This window comes from Melospiza georgiana, chromosome 12 (genome assembly GCF_028018845.1).
Source record: "Melospiza georgiana isolate bMelGeo1 chromosome 12, bMelGeo1.pri, whole genome shotgun sequence".
NCBI classification, from domain to species: domain Eukaryota; kingdom Metazoa; phylum Chordata; class Aves; order Passeriformes; family Passerellidae; genus Melospiza; species Melospiza georgiana.
In genome coordinates, this window is record NC_080441.1 from 10066621 (window position 1) to 10089965 (window position 23345).

General features: G+C 36.8%; 1 protein-coding gene across 7 annotated transcripts in view; it reads right to left on the reverse strand.

Moving 5' to 3' along the window:
• TENM1 (teneurin transmembrane protein 1) overlaps window positions 1-23345 on the reverse strand; it is a 769900-nt gene that overhangs the window by 138037 nt on the left and 608518 nt on the right. For all 7 annotated transcript variants that reach the window (XM_058032978.1, XM_058032976.1, XM_058032977.1 and 4 more), the window contains 2 exons: window positions 16914-17154; window positions 4956-5194 (listed from right to left, as the gene is read on the reverse strand). In XM_058032978.1, coding sequence (XP_057888961.1) covers window positions 4956-5194; window positions 16914-17154 — 480 coding nt within the window. The remainder of the gene's footprint in view (window positions 1-4955; window positions 5195-16913; window positions 17155-23345) is intronic.

Here is a 23345-nt window from a genome sequence, read left to right on the forward strand (position 1 = left end):
TTTTTACAGAACCTCAGAAGATCATCCCCCTGAAGTCCAGACTTCAGAAAAGCTGTTATAGAATGTATATCAGCAGCTGACTACTCCTTCTGCACCTGCTCTAAGTGCCAGAAAATTATTTGTTTGTGTAACTGCTAGCAGGTTCTGTTTATAAAACTGGATTTCACTTTGGCATAAAGCCACAGATGCATCAGTGTCTCAGTTCCTGTAAAGGTGAATTAATGAGAAAAATACCTGGACACAAGAGCCAGAATCTAAGTTTTGATCATGACCTTTAGAAGAGGTGATCTTCTGTAAGCTCATTTTATAAATAAAATACCATTTCATTCTACTGTAAACAGATTTCATAATTTGAGACTTTAAATATTTGATTCAGCCTTCAGATTATTTTTTAAAATAGATATTAAAGTGCTAAATTGTTTTGATCATGTAGGGCATTTAATGAAATAAGGACTTATTCCGTGTGTTTGTTAAAGCCATCTTAACTCTCAGCACTCTCCTCTTTCTCAAGAAATCTTACCTTTATACCTAATATATTTTTATACCTGAAAATATAACTATACCCCCCTCTCCTGCAATCCTCCTAGAGAAGGAAGTGAAATGTTGGTTTCATTTTTCATTACCAAGCCATATTTTATACTTAGGAACAAACAAAACCTAGTCTTGGGCAACAGTAAATGTTTCTCCTCTGAATAATTAGAGATTTGTGATAGTATCAAGCTCCTCAGTAATCCAGGAGAGCAGACACCACAATTCCCAGCTGAGACACCCTGATGAATCTGTCTCAGTGAGAGCTCCCCGAGTAAGGAGTTCAATGGCATTTCAGGGTTATGCATCTGTATCTCAGCGTTTGCATAACCCTGAAATGCCTAGCACTGTTTACTATACCATTATATTCCTCAGTGTACAGCAGTATATTTTCCCCTGGATCCCTCTCTGCATAATTCCTTTTTTGTCCTGTTATACATTGTCTAAAGAGATGCAACCAATGTTATAAATTCATGCACTGAGATACATATGTCCTTAAAATTCGGTCTGGCCTTTCCCAATGTTGAAACCATCACTCCTCTCCCTTGTACATGGAGTGAGAAATGACAGGTCACAGTGTCAGGCAGCACAGAGGCTTTAATTTCCTTACCCTTCATGTGAATATAATTTAAGACCCAACACCCACCTCTGGTGCCTACTCATAAATAGTGATAATATCATGAAGGATAGGGACGACTTCATATTCATACTTGAGAATTCATTTGTATATAAAATAGTCATTTCATAGTCAGGGATGGTTAAATCCAAGAACATGAGATGCAATTTTCAGAGGCACTGAACATTTGCATCACCTGCTGAAATCAATAGGAGCAGTGGGAGCTCTGCACCTTTGATCAATAGGACCAGTGATTTGCAAGTCCAAAATCAGCTGCTGATAAAATGGTGAAGAATCATGGAAGAAAAATCCTATTCACTAATGGGCTAAAAATAACTACTAAATGAGCAGCCACAGCATCCATTCTACTGGGCTTAAAGGAAATGACGTGGTGTGGCAAAAAACCAAAAGAAATTCTGTATCTCTTATTCTATCTCTTGTATTTGCCTAATTTACTCTTGAATTTTTAGCAAGACTCTCAGGCAGAGCAGGAGCTGCTGGTGGAGCTGCTGCAGCCCCCATCCATGGGTGAGAGGCACCAACATCACCTCCCTGAGGTGTGTCCCAACCGCTCACCTGCCTCACTGCCCACTTGTGGGCAAATTCAACAACCTTGCCCAGATTTACGTGATTTACATTTCTTAACTCATAGGAAAACAGAGAAATGAAAAACAAAAATATGTAGGACTTTTCCCATAGAAAGTAACTCAACAAATTTACAATTACACCTCCAACAGTCTGAAGACCAAACATGCACTTTATGAAATAAGGTTTTTTTGGAGTAACTACTATCTATGACTTTAGAACCTATTCACAGAGATTACTCCTGTTGAAGTGCAAATACGAGTTTTTCTTAATAAACTAAAGATTTTCAATAAATCTGCTGTTACACAACCATCAACAGTGTTCTATAATTTCCTTACTGTCCATATAATAGTCAAATTTATTTAAGAAAGGCCAAATAGTAAACACAGCAATTATAGGCCAAAAGAAGATTAATGGAGAAATAATATTTTTTTAACTGAGTAGTAGTTCAAAGGAGAGAAAATACAGAAGAATTACATGTTCTTATGTAAAAGCTTTGCTATTGAGTCTCACTGATAAGAGGGAAAATATGAAAAATAAAAGCACAAAATCATTTTCCTAGTTTACCTTTTGATTGAATAGAAATCACAGCTTAGAGCACTCTGGCAGAGGTCTCAGTTCATTACAAATGTAAGAGCCACTTGTAAATTTTGATGTGGAATAAGTTTCATGTCTCTAAGACTTTGGAGATGCTCTGACTTGAGGCTGAGATTTGGGTGTCATTTAAAAAGTAATGTATACCTTAAGCATTAAATGGCAGTGAAAAATACTTGAAAAAGAACATTTAAGTTTTTAGATAAGGAGAAGAAAAATCTTGATGTTAAATTTTGATCAACACTCATTTGACCTGAAATTGTAGTTCATGCTAAGTTAATGCAGGCTATGTCAAAAAATACAATGATGAAAACAATTTTGCCTTTTAGAAGTCTCCATTATTTTTCCAATAACAACTGCTGAGCTGATCACAGGTTAAGTTTGGTCCTAAAATTAAAATAAGTTTTATTTTACAATGTAGGCCAATGTCTGTTGTGATTGCTCAGACACAACTCTGACTTGAAGAAAACCTGGTGGAGTGAGGGATCTGAATCATGGTGAGCAAAGAGAAAACATTTGGGGGAGTGAATTTTAACTTCAGTGTTACATACAGTCTGAATTCCTGTATCCAACTATTCATTTAAAACATGCACACTTAAATTTTTGATGTGAAAAGATATGCAAATATATAAGCCTACAGAGCCAGTGAACTCTGGAAACATGCTATGATTCAAACCCAGCAAAAGGGAAAGAATGTAGGTATCTGAGTCATAAAAAGAGACCATAAACTTATCTAAATATTTAACCAACCAGAAATGGGCAGAGGGAATATTTGCTTGGAATAAGCTAACTAAGACTACCTGCAACTCAAAAATTTCTGGGAAAAAAAAGAGTAAATAATGCCATCCTAAAAATTTTTCTGAATTAGAACTCCTGGTTCAAAAATTCATATTTTTTCCATAGAAAACATAAATAGAAATGGTAATAATTTATAAAATGCAAAGACGTTTCCATTTTACCTGCTTCTGTTTAACTAAGGAAAACATGCTACATCCTTGTGCTACCACAACATGACAAACAGACACATCTACAGGAGAGTCACACAGAGCTCTTTAATTCATGGTGACAAGGAGTGCTTCCAGCCTTCTCAGGCTGATGACATATAGCAGTATATCCCCAGAAAGTTACAGAAATTTCAGTGGCAGACTTGAAATCTAAACAGGGATGAAAGAGGCAGTGCTTCAATCCAGATAAAATCTAAATGGTGTGGGTGGGATAAAATGTGCAGCAAACAGATGAGGCTGCAAAAATGATACAGCCTGTCCTAACCGAGGGCATATGCTCACCAGCTGTTATGTAAATCTGCAATTAATGGAGCTTACAAGATCCTCAGGTGCTTTCAAATCATCATGCACCAGAAATGCTCAAATCTGCTTTCCCATATGCATTAGGTGAGGATGCTAGGAAAAAAATCCCTCCTGATGAGCATCTTGCTGACAATCACCAGAACTTTGTCACTATGGGACTGAAGAAAACCTCAGTGGGAAACAGGAAATTATTGAAATTTTAGTAATTTTCACTACAGATAGAGTTATTCAGACAGTATAGAAAATCAGTGGCCATTTATCAGTTTGGAGGTATCTGTACTTTTATTTCTGTCGAATTTCACCCAGTATGAACTGCACTCTTTCAGGTAAACCTGGAATTATTCCCATTCAAGCTATAGGGTATCAGGAATACTCTGGCTCCTACCACCTGTGAACTGCCATCTAAAACAACAGTCTAAGAGTGTGTGAGAGAAAGAAAAAAATTACATTTCCCTTTGTTTACAGAAGCCACAGTCACATTCTTAAATTCTTCGCACAGAACGTTCTTCAATACTTTCAATTCAGATTGAAAACTCAATGCAATAATTAAAGTTAATAATTAAAGGCTAAATGTTATGCAGGAAACCAGAAAGAATTGCTCTCCTATGTATGCTTGTAACCACATTGACTTCAAGCAACCTCCAAAACACCTATCCTCCAAAAAGAAAAAAAAAAAAATCAAATAAACCCCAAACCTGAGGAAGCCCTTTCTAGCTACTCTGATAAACCTGTCCAATGTATTTTGCTGACAAAATGGCAAAGTTGGTACTGTGTAACCCATTTTTCAAACATAAATTCAATAAAGGGATACCAAAATCTATCTCAGACAACACAATATAAAATTACTTTAGAGCTAGTTGTCATTCTAGCAAATGATATAACAATTAGGAGGAAAATCATGTAAGATTTAAATGGTGATGAGACTGAAGAAATTAACTAAGGGTAGCAAGGCAAAACACAATTAAACATTACCAGTCTTTCCAAATAATTCTTTAAGAGAACCAGTGTTGTAAGGCATAATATGGAAATCAAACGTTTAAGAAAATATCGCAGCAATTAAAATCAGCAGGAGTCCCCTGCCAGTATAAACAAGTAATCCTGAATAATATTTCCTTCTCTGTTAGGCAGCATCAAGGTTAACAGAGCAGAAAGCTAATGAGAATTCTATGTTCAACCTTTAGCCAATCCAGTGTTTTGTCTGGCAGGATTTAAAAAGCACCAATGGCAAACATTACCAGTGAAACATGATTTGTATTAGTGCAAAGCAAGAAGACAGAGCAGAGGAGGGGAAGGAATAACTCAGCAGAGAAAGGAGCAGCGCTTACCGATGACATAGGTGAGCAACAGTGCCAGGGTCACTGTGATAGCAGTGGCACTCAGAGCTGTGCACTTCCAGTTGCAACACCTGTAAGGTTTGTTAAAAGTGAAGGCAGGTCTGGAAAAGGTACTTCTAGGAAGAGGCCTAGGAGGTGGAGAGTAAACAGTGTTGGATGTTAGGGGGTAGTTCTGACTGGCTGCGCTGAAGATAGCTGAAGACCCAGATCCATGTTTAAACAGGAAGTGCCTACAAAGAGAAGACAAAGAATGATGTCGTAAAACCACTCGGTGATGTAAAAAGCAAAAGGAACTGTATAAACACTGGATAGTATATACTGCATATAACCACATCAAATATCAAAGACAAGAAAATATGTATTTGAATACCCTCTACAAGTTTTTTAACCACACCACAAGATGTCCAGCAATGTTTAAGGGAAACAACACACCATAAATAAATTCTAAGCTAATTTCCCCACATTTCAGAGTAACGCTGAGGGAATGTTGCTTCTCAGTAGAGTACTGGGATCCTCCAAGATGAGCAGCCCATGTGCCTTAACACAGGTGTGACAGAGACATGGGAACTGCTGCCAGCAGTATCCCCTCCATCCACACCTAACTTGTTGATTCACCTGGAATACCCCAAAAATGCTAAAGCCAGTGCCACTGTGAACATCTATTTTTTACCATGTAATCTAGGAAATTAAAAAAAAAAAAGTAACTAGTCACTTGATTTACAAGGATAATTCATTCTGAAGAACTGTAGTTACTATATAGGTGAGCATAATTGCTTTACTGCTCTTAATTGAGCAATTCTGAGAGCAGTTTTTATTCAAATGCTTTTGCCTACTGCAGTGATTCTCAAATATACTAAGAAAGAATTCATTTGGAGACCTATTTCAGCATACTTCACAGGACTGATTGCCTTCAAGAAAAAACAGTGAAGACTTACATTAGCACAAAAAATAAGGTACAAAAAATGTGCCTTGCAGAACAGGCTCTGGTGCAGAAGTATAGAGTAGTTTTTTGTAGCAGAAAGGATGCTTTTTCAGGACTGGCAAGAGCTCTCCAAGAGAATTTAAGAAAGGTTATTTAATATTAAACAATAACTTACTGTGATATGTGCTTAGAAATTGTGGCAAAAAGGGCTAGTTCAGGGCTGACCATACCAACCACATATTCTTTTGGAAACACCAAAAGAATTTGGTCCTTCTTGCCTTTGTTTTATCTAAGGGAGCAAGCTTCTTCAGTGCCCTCTTTTCTGACAGGTGCACCTCTAAAACATGCCACAGCATGCACCCAAAGGAGTTTAGAGCAGCTTGGTGTTCCTCTGTCTCAAGCTGAGAAAGCAAGTGACATGGTCCAGAATTTTCCAATGACAAATGTCTTTATGCCTTCAGCAAGGCACAAAAATAGTTTTTGAATGCATAAATGGATCAGCCAATCCATGCTGGGAGAATTTCTTTGACGAACACTCAGCGAAATGTATGCAGGATCAAACACTCAAGAGTATGAAACATTGTTATACTGTGACATTTGACTTTAAGAATATTGTAAATACATGTTCCTGAAATGGTAATTGCTAAAATGGTGTAATGAGTATGGTATTATGTATTTCTATTATAAAATTTTAAAAGAAAGGTTACGGTTTTCAAATGCCAGATTATAGAAAATAAAAAGGTATTACAGAGCAGTTTTATCTTTTAAAGAGCCCTTTAGTTACATAAAAAAGAAAGCAAATGAGAATAAAGGTTAGCTTGCCTTGCAGTTTACAGGCGTTGTGTATCAGGAGTCTTATGACTAAACCACAAGAATGAAATTTGAGTATTAGTTACTTCTGCTTCATTAATATTACCCAAATAAGCTGCACTCACACAAAACTGGACATCTGACCCTGACTGAGTACAGCATCCTGGCAGTGCATCAGACAACACATTCTAGTTTTCCTTCCCACTGACTTCCACAGCTGTAAGTGCACACATTAGAAAGATGGCATTGCTCTGCACTTTGTAATGTTACCTCCATTTTAGTTCAAAAATTATAAACTCATATACAGTAAAATAATAAATTCAAATGAAGTAATATAGCTGTTTACAGGACTATATAAACCTGCTTCCTTCCTATCAGGCCACGAGAGCACAGTTGGTTATTTTGGATTCAATGCTTTGCTGTCACACATGAAAGCTTCTGCAAGTATGAGAAGTTTTTTCTCAGTCAGCAGTTAACGAGATACACAGTCACTGAGACTTCTGGTAGGAAAAAATGTCATGGCAAAATTCCTACTGATATTCAGGGAAATAGAAGCAAAATCACCACATGAAACAACACGTTATTAGATACAAGCATATACATACGAGAAGTATGTATGCATATATATATACACACACATATATATATACAAACACTACAAATATAAAAAGTCAATTGTTCTTTGCATGCTTTACTTGTTCAAGACATAATGATAAAAACCTACTTATTTGATAATTTCTCATTTAAATTTTTTGGAAATTACAGCAAAAAGATCTGATATTGGCAGTATTGATTGTACTTTATGGTGCATAGCTCAAAGGTATCAGAGGTAAAGGGAAGGAAATGCTGAACAGAAAATTGTTATTATTACAGCTCTAACAACCTGCAATCAATAGCCAGGAATAATTTCATTCTCTTGCACGGGAATTTATAACAAAGGCTTGATGATATAGAGCTAGTGTGCAGAGGCACTTCTCTATTAGCAGCAGAGTGCACAGAACCTGGATCCAGACCACTCTCTTCTGGACAGATGAGTCCATTCACACAGAGGAGAATTTACATTGCTCTAATTTGTAATAAAACTGAGATTCTGAAGCAATGGTACACTGAAACTGAGCTACTAGTGAAATAATGCTGAGAAAACATTTAAAAAACCCAATTGTTTACAACTTCAATTTTTGGAAGCATATATTGAGTACCCAAAGACATTTCTATAGAATTTGAAAAACACTGGTGGCACAAAGACAAATTTCCAAAGCCAGACTGTGACTATGTTCTCATAAACTCAGATGACTCCTCATCTGTCTGAGCATACCACGGTTCCCAAAGGAGTCAGGACATGCTAAACTGTTGCTATCAATTCTATAAAATCAGGCTCTCTTTCTAAAGAGCAAAATAATAAAACCTGCAGTTCAAAAGTTTAGATTTGACTGCAGCCTGATATGTGCTTTAATATTTGATCTAAGAGAAAAGCTAAGGGCTGTGGTGGATTTTTTTTTTTTTGTAAACTAAGAACACAAGAAAAATCAGAGCATTTATAAGGGTGATTGCTAACACCACTTCTTCCAAGTGGAGAAAAATTAAATGTTCACAAAAACATCAAAAACATTCATAAACTAGATGATAATATTCTCTTAAAAAAAGAAATACAGGACATAATCTGTAAGGCATTTGTTGGTGAAATGAAAGTCACTCAATATTATTACACTGATAACTCCAATACATAAATAAATACTAAAGGCTCAGAAATAACTTCACATATAGAAGAGGCAGTTGGAATTCTTAGCTAGGACAAGGTTGGAGAAGAGTTCATTTCTTTACACACCTCTCCGTCAGGATATTTCTTTATGTACTTTTGGCTCCATATCTGGAAGAGCAATTTAGGTCTTATAAAAGCTTGAAGCAACATCCCAGCTGAATTCATGTGGCAATAACATAATACTATTACCAGAAAGCAGATTAACCCCACACAGAATTCTGTAATTAAATTCTGAGAAAATATTTTTATATCCTGATACTGTAGAAATGTCCCTCAATTTTGTCAAGGGCTTGGTATCACTTCTGTAACTTTTTATGCATTAACTCTGTGCCAAGCATTTGTAGGCCCACACCTTCATTTGTTCCTTTACCATGCTTTCCCTTCCATTTCCATTAAAAATCATGAGTTTGTAAGAAGAAAAAATGAAGAACAAGAGCAGACTTGAAAGGGAGCCAACAGCTAAGTTAGAAACACAAATCTTGCTATACCTTGGCCAAAGAATTAGTCTGCATTTCTCCTGGATAAACCAAGTAGGAATACATTTGCACCTGTGTGTGTTTCACATTCAAGAAGTAGTTACCTAAAGCATTACAAATTGCTGCAAATCTATGTGATAGAAAAACTAAGACGACTTCAGTTCAATCATTAAAGTTGATCAATTTCTTTTCAACTACATTTTATAGCTGCACATAATCTTGTAATTGTATATCTATACTGATATTTAATTGAAGTAATTCCTTTAGATGTCAACAGAAGTGCAAAGGAAATTTTTAAGAAGCATAGCAGATGAAACAGAAAAAAGGATTTTGTTTTTTTGGCATAGCCAGAAAATATATAGAGATGGCAGCCAAAAGGGATTTGGAACTGATACAGTTTCCCATTTACTTTGGCAAACACTGACAAGAAGACATTGGTACCAGCCCATTTTAAGTCACTTGATATTTCCTGTGACAGTAGTAAGAAGCAGAAATTCACTCTCTCCTGGTTTTCTATCCATTCTATTCTGTACTCCAAGTGGGAGGGGAAAGAAGAGGACACTTCTAAACTTACATAATAATCAGAATATATTTTTTTAATGAATCTCCTATATGGCTCTCAACCAACTATACATATAAAACCAAGGCAAATATTTTATATATATATATATAAAAAACCAAGACACCCACTTGATCACAAAGATATACACAATATACCCTCATCTTGAAAAACAACGCAGGAAAACTGTATCTGAATATAAGACATAACTTATAATTACAGATAGACCTGACCTTTAATTTTAGAGCCTTTGTTTCATCTTTTTGTGTACAAGAACTATGGGAACAAAATGGTCATGGGTGAAGATAGAAATTGCCATGAAAACTACTTATCTAATTTATTTTATAATTGTATTTTTCCATTATTTCCATCCAGAGATTTATCTTTGGGAATAGAAAGACTTTGTTAAAATTTCCTCTTTGAGCTGGACTTGCATTTTGAATCATTGCCATAGAATTGCTTCCCTGTATTCACTCATGTTTTCTTTATATGGCATCTGAAAACTGAGCAGTGTGACCCTGGATGTGAAAGGATGTAAAAGGAACCTGTGTCCCTCTCTTTTTGCTCCAGTACTGAACAAGTGATGTGATTCTGGCTCACTTGCCTGCTGTTGCTGTAGGCAAGCTAGGCCTGCTAACCAGGTGACTAAACTTTCAAGTCTGGCAGAAATCTGGGATAATAATTATATAAATATAGGATGGTGCCAAAATCAATCAACAACAGCTTTTATATTGGAACTGTTGTCCAAAATATTGTTGGACAAAATACAACTGCTTTCTGGTTTCATTTGCTATTTAATGAAGAAAATAAAATGAAAATTACCACACTGTGGACATAAATTACTCTTGCATATACCACTATGGGCTTTGTTACTGTGATACACAGTGACATCTCTACATTAATTCAGTAATCTTCAAAAGTGCTTTCTGTGGCTTGAAATTTGCTGTAGTACTCCAACTCAAGCAGCAGCTGAGTAAAACAACCAATGGACACAGAAATTTGATATAAGGAAGGAATAATCTCATGACTAGCTCTATTTTTTTCCTCAAGAAATTTTAAGATTATTTTGTGGAAAATATGAAAAACAGTAGTTACAAGAATATTTATGTAAGTCATAGAAAGTACATAATATTTGCAGAGCACTTTGAAATCACGAATCAAGAAGGATAAAAATTCCTTTCAATTTTATAATTTTATTGCCTATATTCTATGGTTGGAAGCATGACTTAAAGAAAGGAATGAGTAAATGAAGTAGCTGTCCCTCAGTTCTATTTGCCATCAATTTTCTTCTATGAATATTCACGCATATTTTGACTTTTGTTCCCAGCATTTCAGTCTGTTTCCAAGTACCTACACTCACCTGCATATCATCTAATCCTGTACAGCTAAAACTGTACAGCTATTGTGACAAAAAAGACAAAGTTTACCTGACAAGAGATGTATCACATTAACTACATAAATATATTTAGTCTTTGAAGCCAGCTTAACTACATAAATACCACTGTAGTCTTTGAAAACAGCTTACCTAGAAATAGCTAGCCAGAAAATAGTAACATGACACATATATATCTGATTTTTTGGAAATGAAGAGGTAAAATTCTTTTCATGTCTTTGACCACTTCTCATGACCTAGACCCTTTGTATTAACCTGTATTTTTTGTTCTCTTTCAAAATTTAGATTCAGTCTATTTCTGGTTTTGTAAAGCTATTTTCCACTATTTCATGGAAAGTTAAAAGCCTGCTTGCTTAATGGTGGCCATAAAATCACAGCATAGCTTTAGTTATAACTTTATATACCATCAACTTATTCAAAACAATGAGCAAGGAGTATCTGCAATGTGATTGTTTAAGTTACTATATTTAGCCTCCATAAAAAACCCTTACACAAATATATCCCAGTATTCCAGGGAAGCCCACACCAGAGTTTCTCACAAACAAAAATACAATAGAGTGCATGAACAATTTAAATTGCCATACTGTCCTTAGTGACTGGATCTCAAACTACTCAAGGCAGGACCCTCAAGTGCCATTGCTGCTGACATGAAAGTTGTACTTCATTGTAGCTGACACATCTTTATATTTTTATTTCCATAAAAGACAGCTTCCTTCTCCCATTATTAAATTTAAGGTCATATTTACAACTTTTATTTTCAGTTCATGGTCATATTGACAGTCTTCAATTTATCTTTTGGAATTCGGCAGACAAATATTTTCAGATCTTTTCTGCTGTGCACAGAAAACACGTGGGACTCAGAATGAATTTAAAACCCTTGCTGGGTGTCTGTTTTTAACACGATCAGCCTCTATATGTGTTGATTTATTGTTTAATTAGATAGAAAATGAGAAAATACAAGAGAAATGTCATAATAGCAAATGCTGACCACCATAATTTGAAGAAAAGATCGTAAAGGAAGCCCTCTCCTGCATTTATTCTTGGAACAGCCCCAAATCTGGTCATTTGACAGAGGAGCAGGCTCCATTGGCAAACAAGCTCCCAGTGAACTGCACTGCTCAAGAGAAAGTGTCTCCTGCTTGGTGGCTTATGATCATTAACACCTGTCTGCCTCAGGAGCTGTAAAAGCTGCTCTGTTTGCTATGGAAACCTTGAACTGGGAAAAAATCTCAAGGCACAAAAAAGCTTTTTCTGAGTCTCTGCACTGGAGGCAAGATTCACGAGATCCACAAGATGTTCAAATGCCAAGACCAAGAAAAAAGATCAAACCTTCCAAGAGCCCACACTGAACTGAGTGTGAATTTCTAGATGCAGTTTTATTTAATTATATTTCCTTTTAAAATTACTCCAGCTTACACAGAAAGGGACTATATGCAGGTGTCTGTGATTTGAAAGGCTATCAATGTACTTCCTGAAAAGAAAAAAGTAATTATGAGGTTGATTTAAAAAAGATAAACCATAGTACAGAATTACATCAAACAGAAGTATAACCAAGTTATTTCCAGGAAAAAAAATAGAGTTAATCATACCTATATATCTTAAAAAACTATGTAACACAGAAAAGAATGATTCCATGTATATGATGATTCAAATACACTTCTTGAACTCCAAAACTCTCAATGTTTTCAAGTGTTTAGAGACATAACCAAACTTTTGGGCTCTGAAATATTGCTGAATTTTAACTAAAAATAATAACTGCCTTGAACCCCAAATACTCCTCTTATTTTTCTAGTACTTCAAAGTTTTTATATAAATTAATGATAATTGAATCTCAGGGTTATGGTCTGGTACCTCACTGTCCCCTTAGAGCAGCTATTACCATGGTGATAAGATTGCTTAAATTAAGCTGTCTTTTTCCACAGGACTTGGCTCATTGCCAGTGCAGTGAAGGGAGATTTCAGTCCATTCAGCACAGCATTAACCTTACTGCCAACACTGCTAAATGGGCTAGAGGAACTAGGAAGAAATCTGATTTAAAAAAGGAAGGAACAAGCAAATATCTTAAATACTGATGTACAAAACAGGACTAAAAACTCCACTTTGAAACAAGATCAAAATTAGCTAAATTTTGAGATTTAGGCATAAAACTTAATAATTCTAATACTTTGGTAATCTATGTCAAAACTTAACTCAAAATAAGTGTGACCAATGGTTTATCCATGATGGATCAGTAACAGACTATAAGGAGGATAACAAAACGTCAGGTAAAAATCCCTACTTAACATCTAGATTTTACTTCTTTGGGGATTTCACTGAGGTGGGAAAATAAATAGCAAACAGCAGGAAAAAATAAACAAAGTAAGAAAGCAAGATATGGAAACAAATACTGAGTTAACTAGAAGGGCATGGAGAAAATGAAAAACATTCCTTTGAGTTATCAGGGTTTAATACTTACTCCATAAAAAGTAGTAAGCTATGTTCAGATGGGGCTGTCAGAGATAATGACAATGTATTACACTGTAAATCACAAGATTTGAAGCATTAGAGCAAACTATCTATGAAGCCTGATAAAACAATTATTTTAGTGGAAAGGAAGGGAATAGGCAATAGGTTGCAAGTACTTTATTCTGGGGGAGAGGGAAAAAATCAATTTTTGTGAGAGCCCAGTAACATTATCCTAAAAAAAGAGAATCAATGTTTCCTGTGGTTTTATGTGGTGTGAGAGATCCTTGTAGTCATTTTCTGGCAATACATAAAAATTATTTCTTTGTGTGACAATGAAATCACTGCATGTTCATAAGTAATTTTAATAATGGCTTTGTTTATTTTTCCCAAACCGTGTGCGCATGCATAGATGGAGATTGCATTTGCATCTCTGGGCACATTACAACGCTGAAGGCTGCAGCACAGTCACCAGTTTGAGCTGCTACACCTCCTACAGGTACAGCTCTTCTCCAATTCCCTCAGCAGCAGATGCTCCATAACATGTCCTCTGGAGTTCTAAAGCTGTTCTTAATTCTTATTTTTATTTGGGTTGCTTATAATCAGAGTAACTGTCAGAGTTAGGGAACTGGCCTTGGCAACAACACACAGAGAGACTTTAATTTTAGGTTTTAGTGTGAACTTGAACAAGTAATTTTATCTTTCCAAATCACTGTCATCAGTAAAGAGTTGCATTACCAAGTTAGGTCTTGACAAAAGTGCTTTGCAGATTAGTGCGTGTAACACCTCTAGATGAAGCACAAAACAAAATTTCTGATTTGCCCTTTTCTATAAAAATGTAACTAGGTTTTACTGCACATTAAACACATGTACCACAGTATATGTCTTTACTGCAGCCCTTTGCCATCTAATCTAGGTTTCAAACTCTAATTATGTAAGAGTACATGTCTAATCTGAGTATTGCAAGCATTTTCAAAACTAGAGAATTTTCTTTTACATAAATAGAACACAATAATACAACACACTATGAGCAGACTCATTAACTTGCTTCATTTCTGTTTGTCCAGAGTGAATAGGTTTTACAGTCACATGATTAGATCTAGGAAATCTTTTTCTGTCTGAAAATTCTCTAATATTCCATGGCAGTAAAGATAACATTAAACACAAGTTCTACTTATGGATTAACAGAGGATACAGTCGGAAGAAAAGCTGAACATGTGTATTCTGATTTTTGTCTACTTGTTACAGCAGGGAATACATTACTGTCTAAGTTTTCTTTTTGATTGCAAATGTTCCAAATTTAACAACAACAAAAAAAATCTCCTTAGCTATATTAGGTATGTAGATATTGGCTAGATTTGGTATTATTAAAGATCTGGCACAAAACATATCATTGAAATGTTTCTCTTTATTTTGTAGGATTATTTTTAATGGGCAGCTAAACATTAATGGAGAAGGAAAGCAAGGGAATCCAGATATTAGGCCAAAGCACCAGTTCAATTTCAGCAGAATCATTCCCTGGTAAAGGAAGGATAAACAAGCTGCAAGCCCTTCATTTTCTCTAAGGCTGTGCACTGTAGACTTCTGGGAAGTGGTGATCACAAATGTTTCTTATTACAGTGTTCCCCTGCTATAGCACTTGTCTGCACACAAGCTGCAGATAGATTCTGGCAAACACACTCACAGGTTTTCCTTATGGATTACCCAGCCTTTCAGCCAGCTTCGTGAGAGGCTTCTGGAGTGACCAGTGGGGGCATGAAATCAGCTGAAACAACCACTGAAGGGTCAGAACATGGAAAATTCCCAGGCTCTCTGAATGACTAACATGTAGCCCAAAGGATGTTTTCCAGTCTGAATTCTTACTTCACTGCACAGGCCTTTATACAATTATAGATGTAGCTACATATCTCTGTATTTGTCCTTTAAGAGAAGCTTCAAATTCACAAAAAATAATAAGAAACCAGAAAATTTAAATCGAACTCGAAAGAAAATAAATTGCAAAATATTGTCCCCAATGAAGTCTGATGGAAATACCATGAATGGGGATGCAGAGCCTTAAAAAGATCTACTTGACTTTTAATTCAAGAGAACCAAAAGTTAATGGGACAGAACACCCAGAGATTACCTTTCTTGCAGAATAAAGTATAGACAGATAGACAGATAAGCTTGTTACACCAGGAACAGAGAAATTTATCTTTATAAAGACTGTGTAAGCAGAAGCTTCTAGTTCCAGACAGATCAGCTGAACTAAAGTGTTGTTTATGTTCACTTTTGCAGAAAAGTTTCCATCCTCCTTGATTCTTTTTGAGATTTGTCCTTAAGACAAATAAGGAAAGTTTTATTTCAGAATGAACTGGTGTGTTCTTCAATCCCAACTTAATAGCAGAACTAAAACTTGACACTTCTGATGAGCAGCAGTCAAGTGTTTAAAGACATACATTAAGATTAATTTTTGTAATAAAATAAAACCAACCTTGTTATAAAAGAACAAAATCTAGGTTTCAGTGATTAATTGTGCTAACTGGGTTTCAGACATATGTAAAAATCAGACATATGTTAAAAATCCCCCAAACATTTCTGTGCATAATACTTAATATTTTCTGGATCCAATTAGAGGAATGTCAGAAATTTATCTGTTTCATCAGACACAACTTTCACAAACTCTTGCCCTTTATGTACTTTAGAATGGCAAAACCCAAAGGAAACCATAGTTAAAACCTCCTGGTGCTCTGTTGACAATGAAGAGGAAGACTGAAAATTCAGATCTTGTTTTAAAAAGCAAGTCAGCAAACACAGCTGCAGTTGAAAGCAATCAAATTAGCCAATACTTATCAGGAACAGGTGAAAAAAAAAAGCTTATTATAGCCAAAAAGAGGAGATTGTGCAGAGTTTGGGCACTGAAAAGTAAGTTGCCTGAATACATAATGTGTTTGCTCTCAATTGTTTTTCAGAGTAGATTATTAGTGTAAATTGTGAATGATCCTGAATTTGAACCCTCCCTTTCCAACCACACCCAATGTCCATCTCGGTATCGTTTCTCCATTGCCAAACGATTGTAAAATGATATTTGGCTATATATGCAATAAAGTATTAAATATATATTGAGGAAAAGATAATTTTAGTATTGTTTCTGGTCTTTTCTTATCCACAGAAAAGCTACAGCCTGACTAGATGATCTCCAAAGGTCCCTTCAAACCCCAACCATTCCTGACTCAGTGTGACTCCAGAAGTGCCAAAGCACACTGATTAAACCAAACTTCTATTTGCTGGTTACAAAATGGTCCTGGGAGAATGTGGGAGGGCAAGACAAACCCACAAGCACAAATCCTGACTGCACACAACCATAAAATGCCAGCGTAACCTACACAAGTTAAAGGAATCGCCATACTACAAAACTTTGCATAATGTGCTTTTTTGAGTATTTTTGACCTAAATGAATCAAGCAAAAATGGCCTCATGTGGCTACTTGAGATGGGCTCAGAGTAAAACACATGGGCACGTCCAGAAGGACACCACCAGCTTGTGTCCACATCAGGCCTCCTCCCCACCGCGCTCCATTTCCCCTCTGCGCGCAGCCGCGGTCCATACCTGGTTTCCAGCGGGATGTTGCTGTTCAAGACCCAGCTGTTATGAAGGTGCACCGAGTCCTGCGTGCTGGTGGGGGGCGTGGGGGCAGCGGGGCTGGGCTGGCTGCGCGTGGTCATGGATCTCCTCTGCAGCGAGTCGGCCGACGGGGGCGGCTTCCTGGCGCACGTGCACGCGTGAGGCGGCGGAGGCGGCGGCGGCAGCGGCCTGAAGGTGAACTGGTTGTGAGGGCTACCAGGCATGTCTGAAACAGCAAGGAAAAGACAACCAAACACACAGAGGGTTATTATTATTTTGGAAAGATAAAGACTGTCTTTAGATGTTGTTTTGCCTTTTGCCTGCAGTGTGCCTGGAGCTTGGGGCTTTCTGCTTTAAAAACCTTAACCCTAGGCCCAACCCTAGGCAGGTGAATCAGCCTGGGGTTAGGGATGGTTCATCTGAATTAAAAAAAGGAATGGGGGGACTGAAGTCTTAAACTGAAGGAGGGCAGATTTACATGAGGTACTAGGAAATAAATCTTTGTTGTAAGGGTGGTGAGGCACTGGAACAGGTTGCCCAGAGAAGTTTTGGCTGACACACACCTGTAAGAGTTCCAGGCCAGGCTGGACAGGGCTTGGAGCAACCTGGTCTAGCAGAAGGCATCCCTGCCCACAACACAGGGTTGAAACTGGTGCCTTCCAACCCAAACCACTCTGCGATCCTGTGGTACATTATTATTGGGAATAAATCATTGTACTTTATCACTTTCTTTACCCTGTTTCCTGTAAATGTTGCTGCAATATTTGAAATAATTTAAAATAAAACAGTCTATTGAAACACAATCAATCAGATATAGACACACCCTACAGCAGTGTAATTCAACAACAGCCAAACAAACAAAACCCAAAAACCAACCAAAAAAGAAAAAAAAAAAAAAGGCAGCATAACATTTACTTAATTTGTCAGGATTTTTTGGGGATGAAGGTAAAGAACATAAAAAGTAACAGTGAATAGCACCAGAGATACCAACTGATTTCATAAGGTATAATTCTCATTTAAAACATCTATGAAAGAAATAAACAGTATAAAAATCAGTCTTGTTCTTCAATTTGAGAGAGAAAATGACTGAATAAGTCCTACCTCCTAACAAACATCTTCCCTAAAATAATGCTAACACATTTCTGGAGTCTGTTACTGCATTTGTTAAATGGAGATGAGAAAAGGTCTCTGAAGCACTAATCATCTAGACACCCAGAGAAAAGGTTTTATGGCAGATGAGCTGGCAGGGAGCTCACAGCCACTGGACCAGGCTGAGAAGGAGACTGAGCCTGTGGTGGGTACCCAAGGCCCTGTCCCTGTGCTGCCACTGCCCTGTGGGGCCCTCAGGCTGGCCCCAGTACCCCAAAGGATCCTGTACCTGCACAGGCTCCTGCCCTGTGCTAACAAATGCTGCCCGTGGCTCAGCCTGAGCCACTGAGCTTCAGCCCTCCTGCTAAGGACCACAAAGACACAAAATGGTACTTTCAAGGAACAACAAAACCTTGTTTTCTCTACTTCTTCAAAGTCTCCAAAGAATCTCACTACAGCCAGATACACAGCTATAGACAATAGCAAACACTTTATAAAGAAGATAGGGGTAAAAATTGCTGCCAGATTGAGTAATCTGTGAACTTTTTAACCTGGAACTCCTCCAGCTACTTCACCTCAGTGTCTAACAAGGCTTTATCCTATTTCTGTACTCACCCTCACTCTCCCTTTTACCTTAGCAGATGTCCAGTTAAATTTGCAGAAATCCAGCTGGAGCAAAGCTCTGATGAACCTGCAAAAACTCCCTGCAAGGAGGTGTTGTCATCCATTTAAAACATTCTTTATATTATGACATGATGTGTCTTCAAGGCAAAAGATGAAAGTGTATTCCCTCCTTTCCTGGAATGGCTTGTGGAAAAAAAAGCACCTTTTTCTGCGTGATAGTCCCAATTTACCCCAGCTGGAGAAACAAGGTTGTTTAGTACTCCACATAAGCTTTTCAATGCTGTGGTAAGCAAAGCTGTCACAGATTTGGCCCAGGCTTAATCCTTTTAATTTCATTGATCTTTTATCAAGGCAGCATTCTTACAGTTGCACTAAGGTTTATGCTGTAATATTTGTTTGCATACACCAGAAAAGCAGTTCTAAGCATATTAGAAAATTGGAGACCTCAGTAAATTAAATCACCAGAGTCAACAGTCCAGGGCTCCAAAATAATCTGCTAAGGCACTTTCATATAATAATTAATCTAGGTAAATCCTGTATCCTGCTATTCTAGAATTGAAAGCTACCCAGATTTTGCACATATTTGATGTCCAGCATCCCTATGCATTTGATCAATTACACTTCCTTACTTAAGGTATCAACTGTAAATCCACTCTACAGAAAATTGGCAGGATTATTAAACAACCTATAATTTGCATGACAAACCATTTCAATGTCTGAGCCACTGTCCTGTTAGAAAAATGCTGATTTTTGCCAGGACACACAGTTAGACTCTACAAGGTACATCAAGAGCTGTGCTGTGAATGCCAAGCAGCCAAGGTGACTGCTTCTCTAGGTATTTGGGAAAAAAAACCTGTATAATCTATATGGCAACACAACTTTTAGTTCTCTTCTTTCACTTTTAACTGTCCTGTCCCTATCCCATCAACAGCACACAATTGTCTGACAAAGTTTAGCTTGTTCCATGCAATAGATTGGCTCTGCCTTTGAACCATAAAGTCTCTCTGGCTCAGAGGGTACCTTAAATCTCCCAGTGCAATTTATCACAATACATCAACACATCAGATTTCCTGGGGGGATTCCTTTTTAATTATCACACTTGTCACCCTTTCATCTAGCTACTGGCATCACAGAAAACCTCACACTGCAGCCTGATTATTTTGGTGATTTAAAAAGTCTTCATCAAACCCTCATTTCAGTGAAGCACTGCAAACTCATTAGGCTGAGAACCAGCCCTAGTTTCCAATTAGTTTTTACAGACTTTCTTATTTGGCAGAGTTGGTTTTATTTTGCTTGAAACTAAGTCTATAGCTCATTATTTTTACAACACAAAAAATATTGCTTGGGATATAAAGCAGCATTAAATCTCAATATGCACACTTAGGATGCTTCAGGACTCTAAATAAACAGCAGACTATGTAAAATAACTTACTGCAAAATCATTTAAATACCTAAAAGGGGATATTATGCAAGATAATATGTCTAAAGCAAACAAACTTCCAAAATGTAAGAGACTGATATAGGAATTGGCTTACCTAATACTACCTGTAACAACTGCTGCTTTTATTATAATGGCTGCTAATAATGTGCATAGTTTTTAATTCTTGTACATCAAAACATTTATGTATAATATGCAAAGACAGACTTGTTTTCATTGTCTCCATTGATGAGATAGGAATTTCCATTAATCTAAAAATTAAGCTATATAAAATTATTTCATGTCAAACTTTACACTGGAATAATTTGCTTCAAATCAGATTTCCACCTGAGGAGTAACCAAGCCAGAAATTCTTCTCTTGATCTTCATCATTGGCTTTCTCATCTGCATTTAGCTCATTTTTTTACAGACAAAAGAGACTGTTTAAAAAATTTATAAATTCTTTCCCCTGAGAAGTAATTTTTTTTAAAATAGTCCTCTCCTTTCAGCAGAACATACCTAAAACTGCAAAGTTTCCTGAAAAGATCCAGACAACATTCTGGTGATTTCTTTTACTCCAATTTGCACTTTCCCCATCTACTTCACAAACTCAAACTTCTTTCTACCTCTTGATTTTTAAAATATGTATTTATTTTTAGAGGCTTTGCTTTCATTGTTCAATTACAAGAATAACACAGGAAGTGCTAATTTGATTAGCTCCTCTGCTTTGAGGCACTTTGCAAACTTGATGCACTCACACCAGAAGAAACTGCAGAGGAGATGGCAGCTGGAAACAAGAAAATCTTGCCTTGAATTTCTGCTAGCTTGAACGAGTGCTACTTTCTCTCTTTCCTTTGAGATTTGAAGGAAGGAGTTATTTTGATCCCCTGAATATTTCTTCTAACATAAACTCATTTTCCTTAAGAGTCAGGCTAAAATGCCTTTGTAATCACAAACATGTAGCTAAATTGCTTTACAGACTGGCAAAAATGAAATAAACAGCTTAATCAACTAGTTAGCACATAATTTAAAGTTAGTTTTGAAAATTAGCCAAGCCTTGGCAAAACTATTTTCCTAACAGTTCTAAAATATACCTCACTATACTTTTTGGATCCATTTAAAAGACAGGGTAATTGAACTGTTTTATCATTTACTGACAAGGCTACGATAGCCTGTACTGTTATTAGGTGAAGTATATCAGAGAGAGTATACTAAAATGTAATGAACCATAAAAGGTTTGCATCTAACCTGTAGTGCTCTTAAAATATTTTAATTTTTTTCAGTTCCTGAATTTATTATTTTTTCATATGTTTATATATATATTTTTTAACTTATTGGATGTGTCTCAGTAGAGTGTGAATTAGCTGGCAATCCATTATTTAATGAACAAAACAGCAACATATGTTCAGGGAGCTAAACTCAGTTTATTTAAAACTGTGGGTATACTACTGCTCAATTACAAACCACTCTGTGATTATTTTTTAAGCATGCTTAGAAATATAGAATAGTTTGGGCTGGAAAGGACCTTAAAGATCATCTAGTTTCAAGCCCCCTGCTGTGGACAGGGACACCTCCCACTGTCCCAGGCTGCTCCAAGCCCTGTCCAGCCTGGCCTTGGACACTTCCAGGGATCCAGGAGCAGCCACAGCTGCTCTGGGCACCTGTGCCAGGGCCTGCCCACCCTCACAGGGAAGAATTTCTTCCCAATATCTGATCTAAATCTGCTCTCTGTCAGTTTAAATCCATTGCTCCTAACACTGCATACCCTTGTAAAAAGTCCCTGTGATGCTCTTATAACCCCTTTATGGTCTGGAAAGCTCTGTAAGGTCTCTGGTGTTCTGCACAGGAGCAGTAAGGACTGCTTATGATGGCAGCACTTCCTTTTCTTCATGTTTTTACATTAAAAGCTAAACTTGTCCTGTAAGACCTAAGTGACAATATTTTATAAACACTCATACTGGACCTCATTCTAGGAAATTTTACAAAAATGTAATTACCCAGTTTTGAACACCAGAGGAAAAAGGAATGATGGGACCACCACCAGCATCTCTTTCTTTAAAACACTCTTATTTTCACAAGTGCATGTTTTATTCTTCTTTAATTCTGATTAATAAAGTCTCTTATAGTTCAGCACTAAACTTGCCTAAAGTTCCTAATGGAGTCCATATTTATTTAGGTAGATGAACATGAGCCTGGGATTTTCCCATATTTTAATCTACACTCTCATTTCATTTCTAAGAAACAACTGCTGTCTACTAGAAAATCTTCACAAGTCAAATAACATAAGTGGACTTTATTACCTGCATATGATATCAGCTATTAATGCCTTAAAACCCTTAGCAACAGTGAGCATAAGGAATTTTCATCATCAAGACTTCTGCAATTGCCAGTAATTTTCCATTATCATTGCACATCAGGATTGTAACACTGCTGAGCTCCATTTCTGGTAAAACTTCCATTACTGGCATGACAAAAGTGAAAAAATACTAGAGATCTCAGTTTTCAAAAATAAAATCTAAATACCTTGAGAGGATCTCTGCAGACAACTATTTCTTGACTCAGCTGCAGAGAGATGTGGGAGAATTTTATCAGGCAAAAGAATGGAGGTTAGAACTCATTAGAGAAGGAAAGGCAGTGATTTCTCTCTAGGGAACTATCACATGGCCACCTTTTCCAGCTTTCTGGATGGGATGCATTTAATAATATTCTGTCCTTCAGGACTCAAAAAATTCTGGCATCTGTTGTCTTTGTACTGTATACTTAACTTGTCAGTTTTACTTTGCACAATTCTTGAAATAAGACTGATATAGTTGTTTTTGAAGGTGTGGGGGGGGATGGTTCTGCTTTTTCTGATGATAGAGCTGTTAATATACTCAAGCCAAAAGAAGGGCTTCTGGGCTCTTCTCTTTTTTCTCTGCAGCTGTATCAGCTGGTGCATTGAAAGACATTACCTTTCCTGACAAACTTTGCCTCACTTTGGAGGCACTTATATATGTACAGCATTAGAGCTACAACAGCACTACTCCTCCTTAATTAACTCCATCACTCAGTGCTTTAACTTGGGAGCCTGATTGCTCAAGTAGAATAATTTTGGTCATAAACATTGCACTCTAAAATGTCCCTCCTTGTGTTGTAGTTTGTAACCTGAAACGAGTTTCAGGTTATAATGCTGTGTACTGTGGGTAAGATGCAAGGTTTAAATGTTATCATACAGAAGCACCTGACAATACAAACATGCCAGTGTGTGTTCATATAAAATTAACATTGCCAGAGGGGAATGAAGAGCA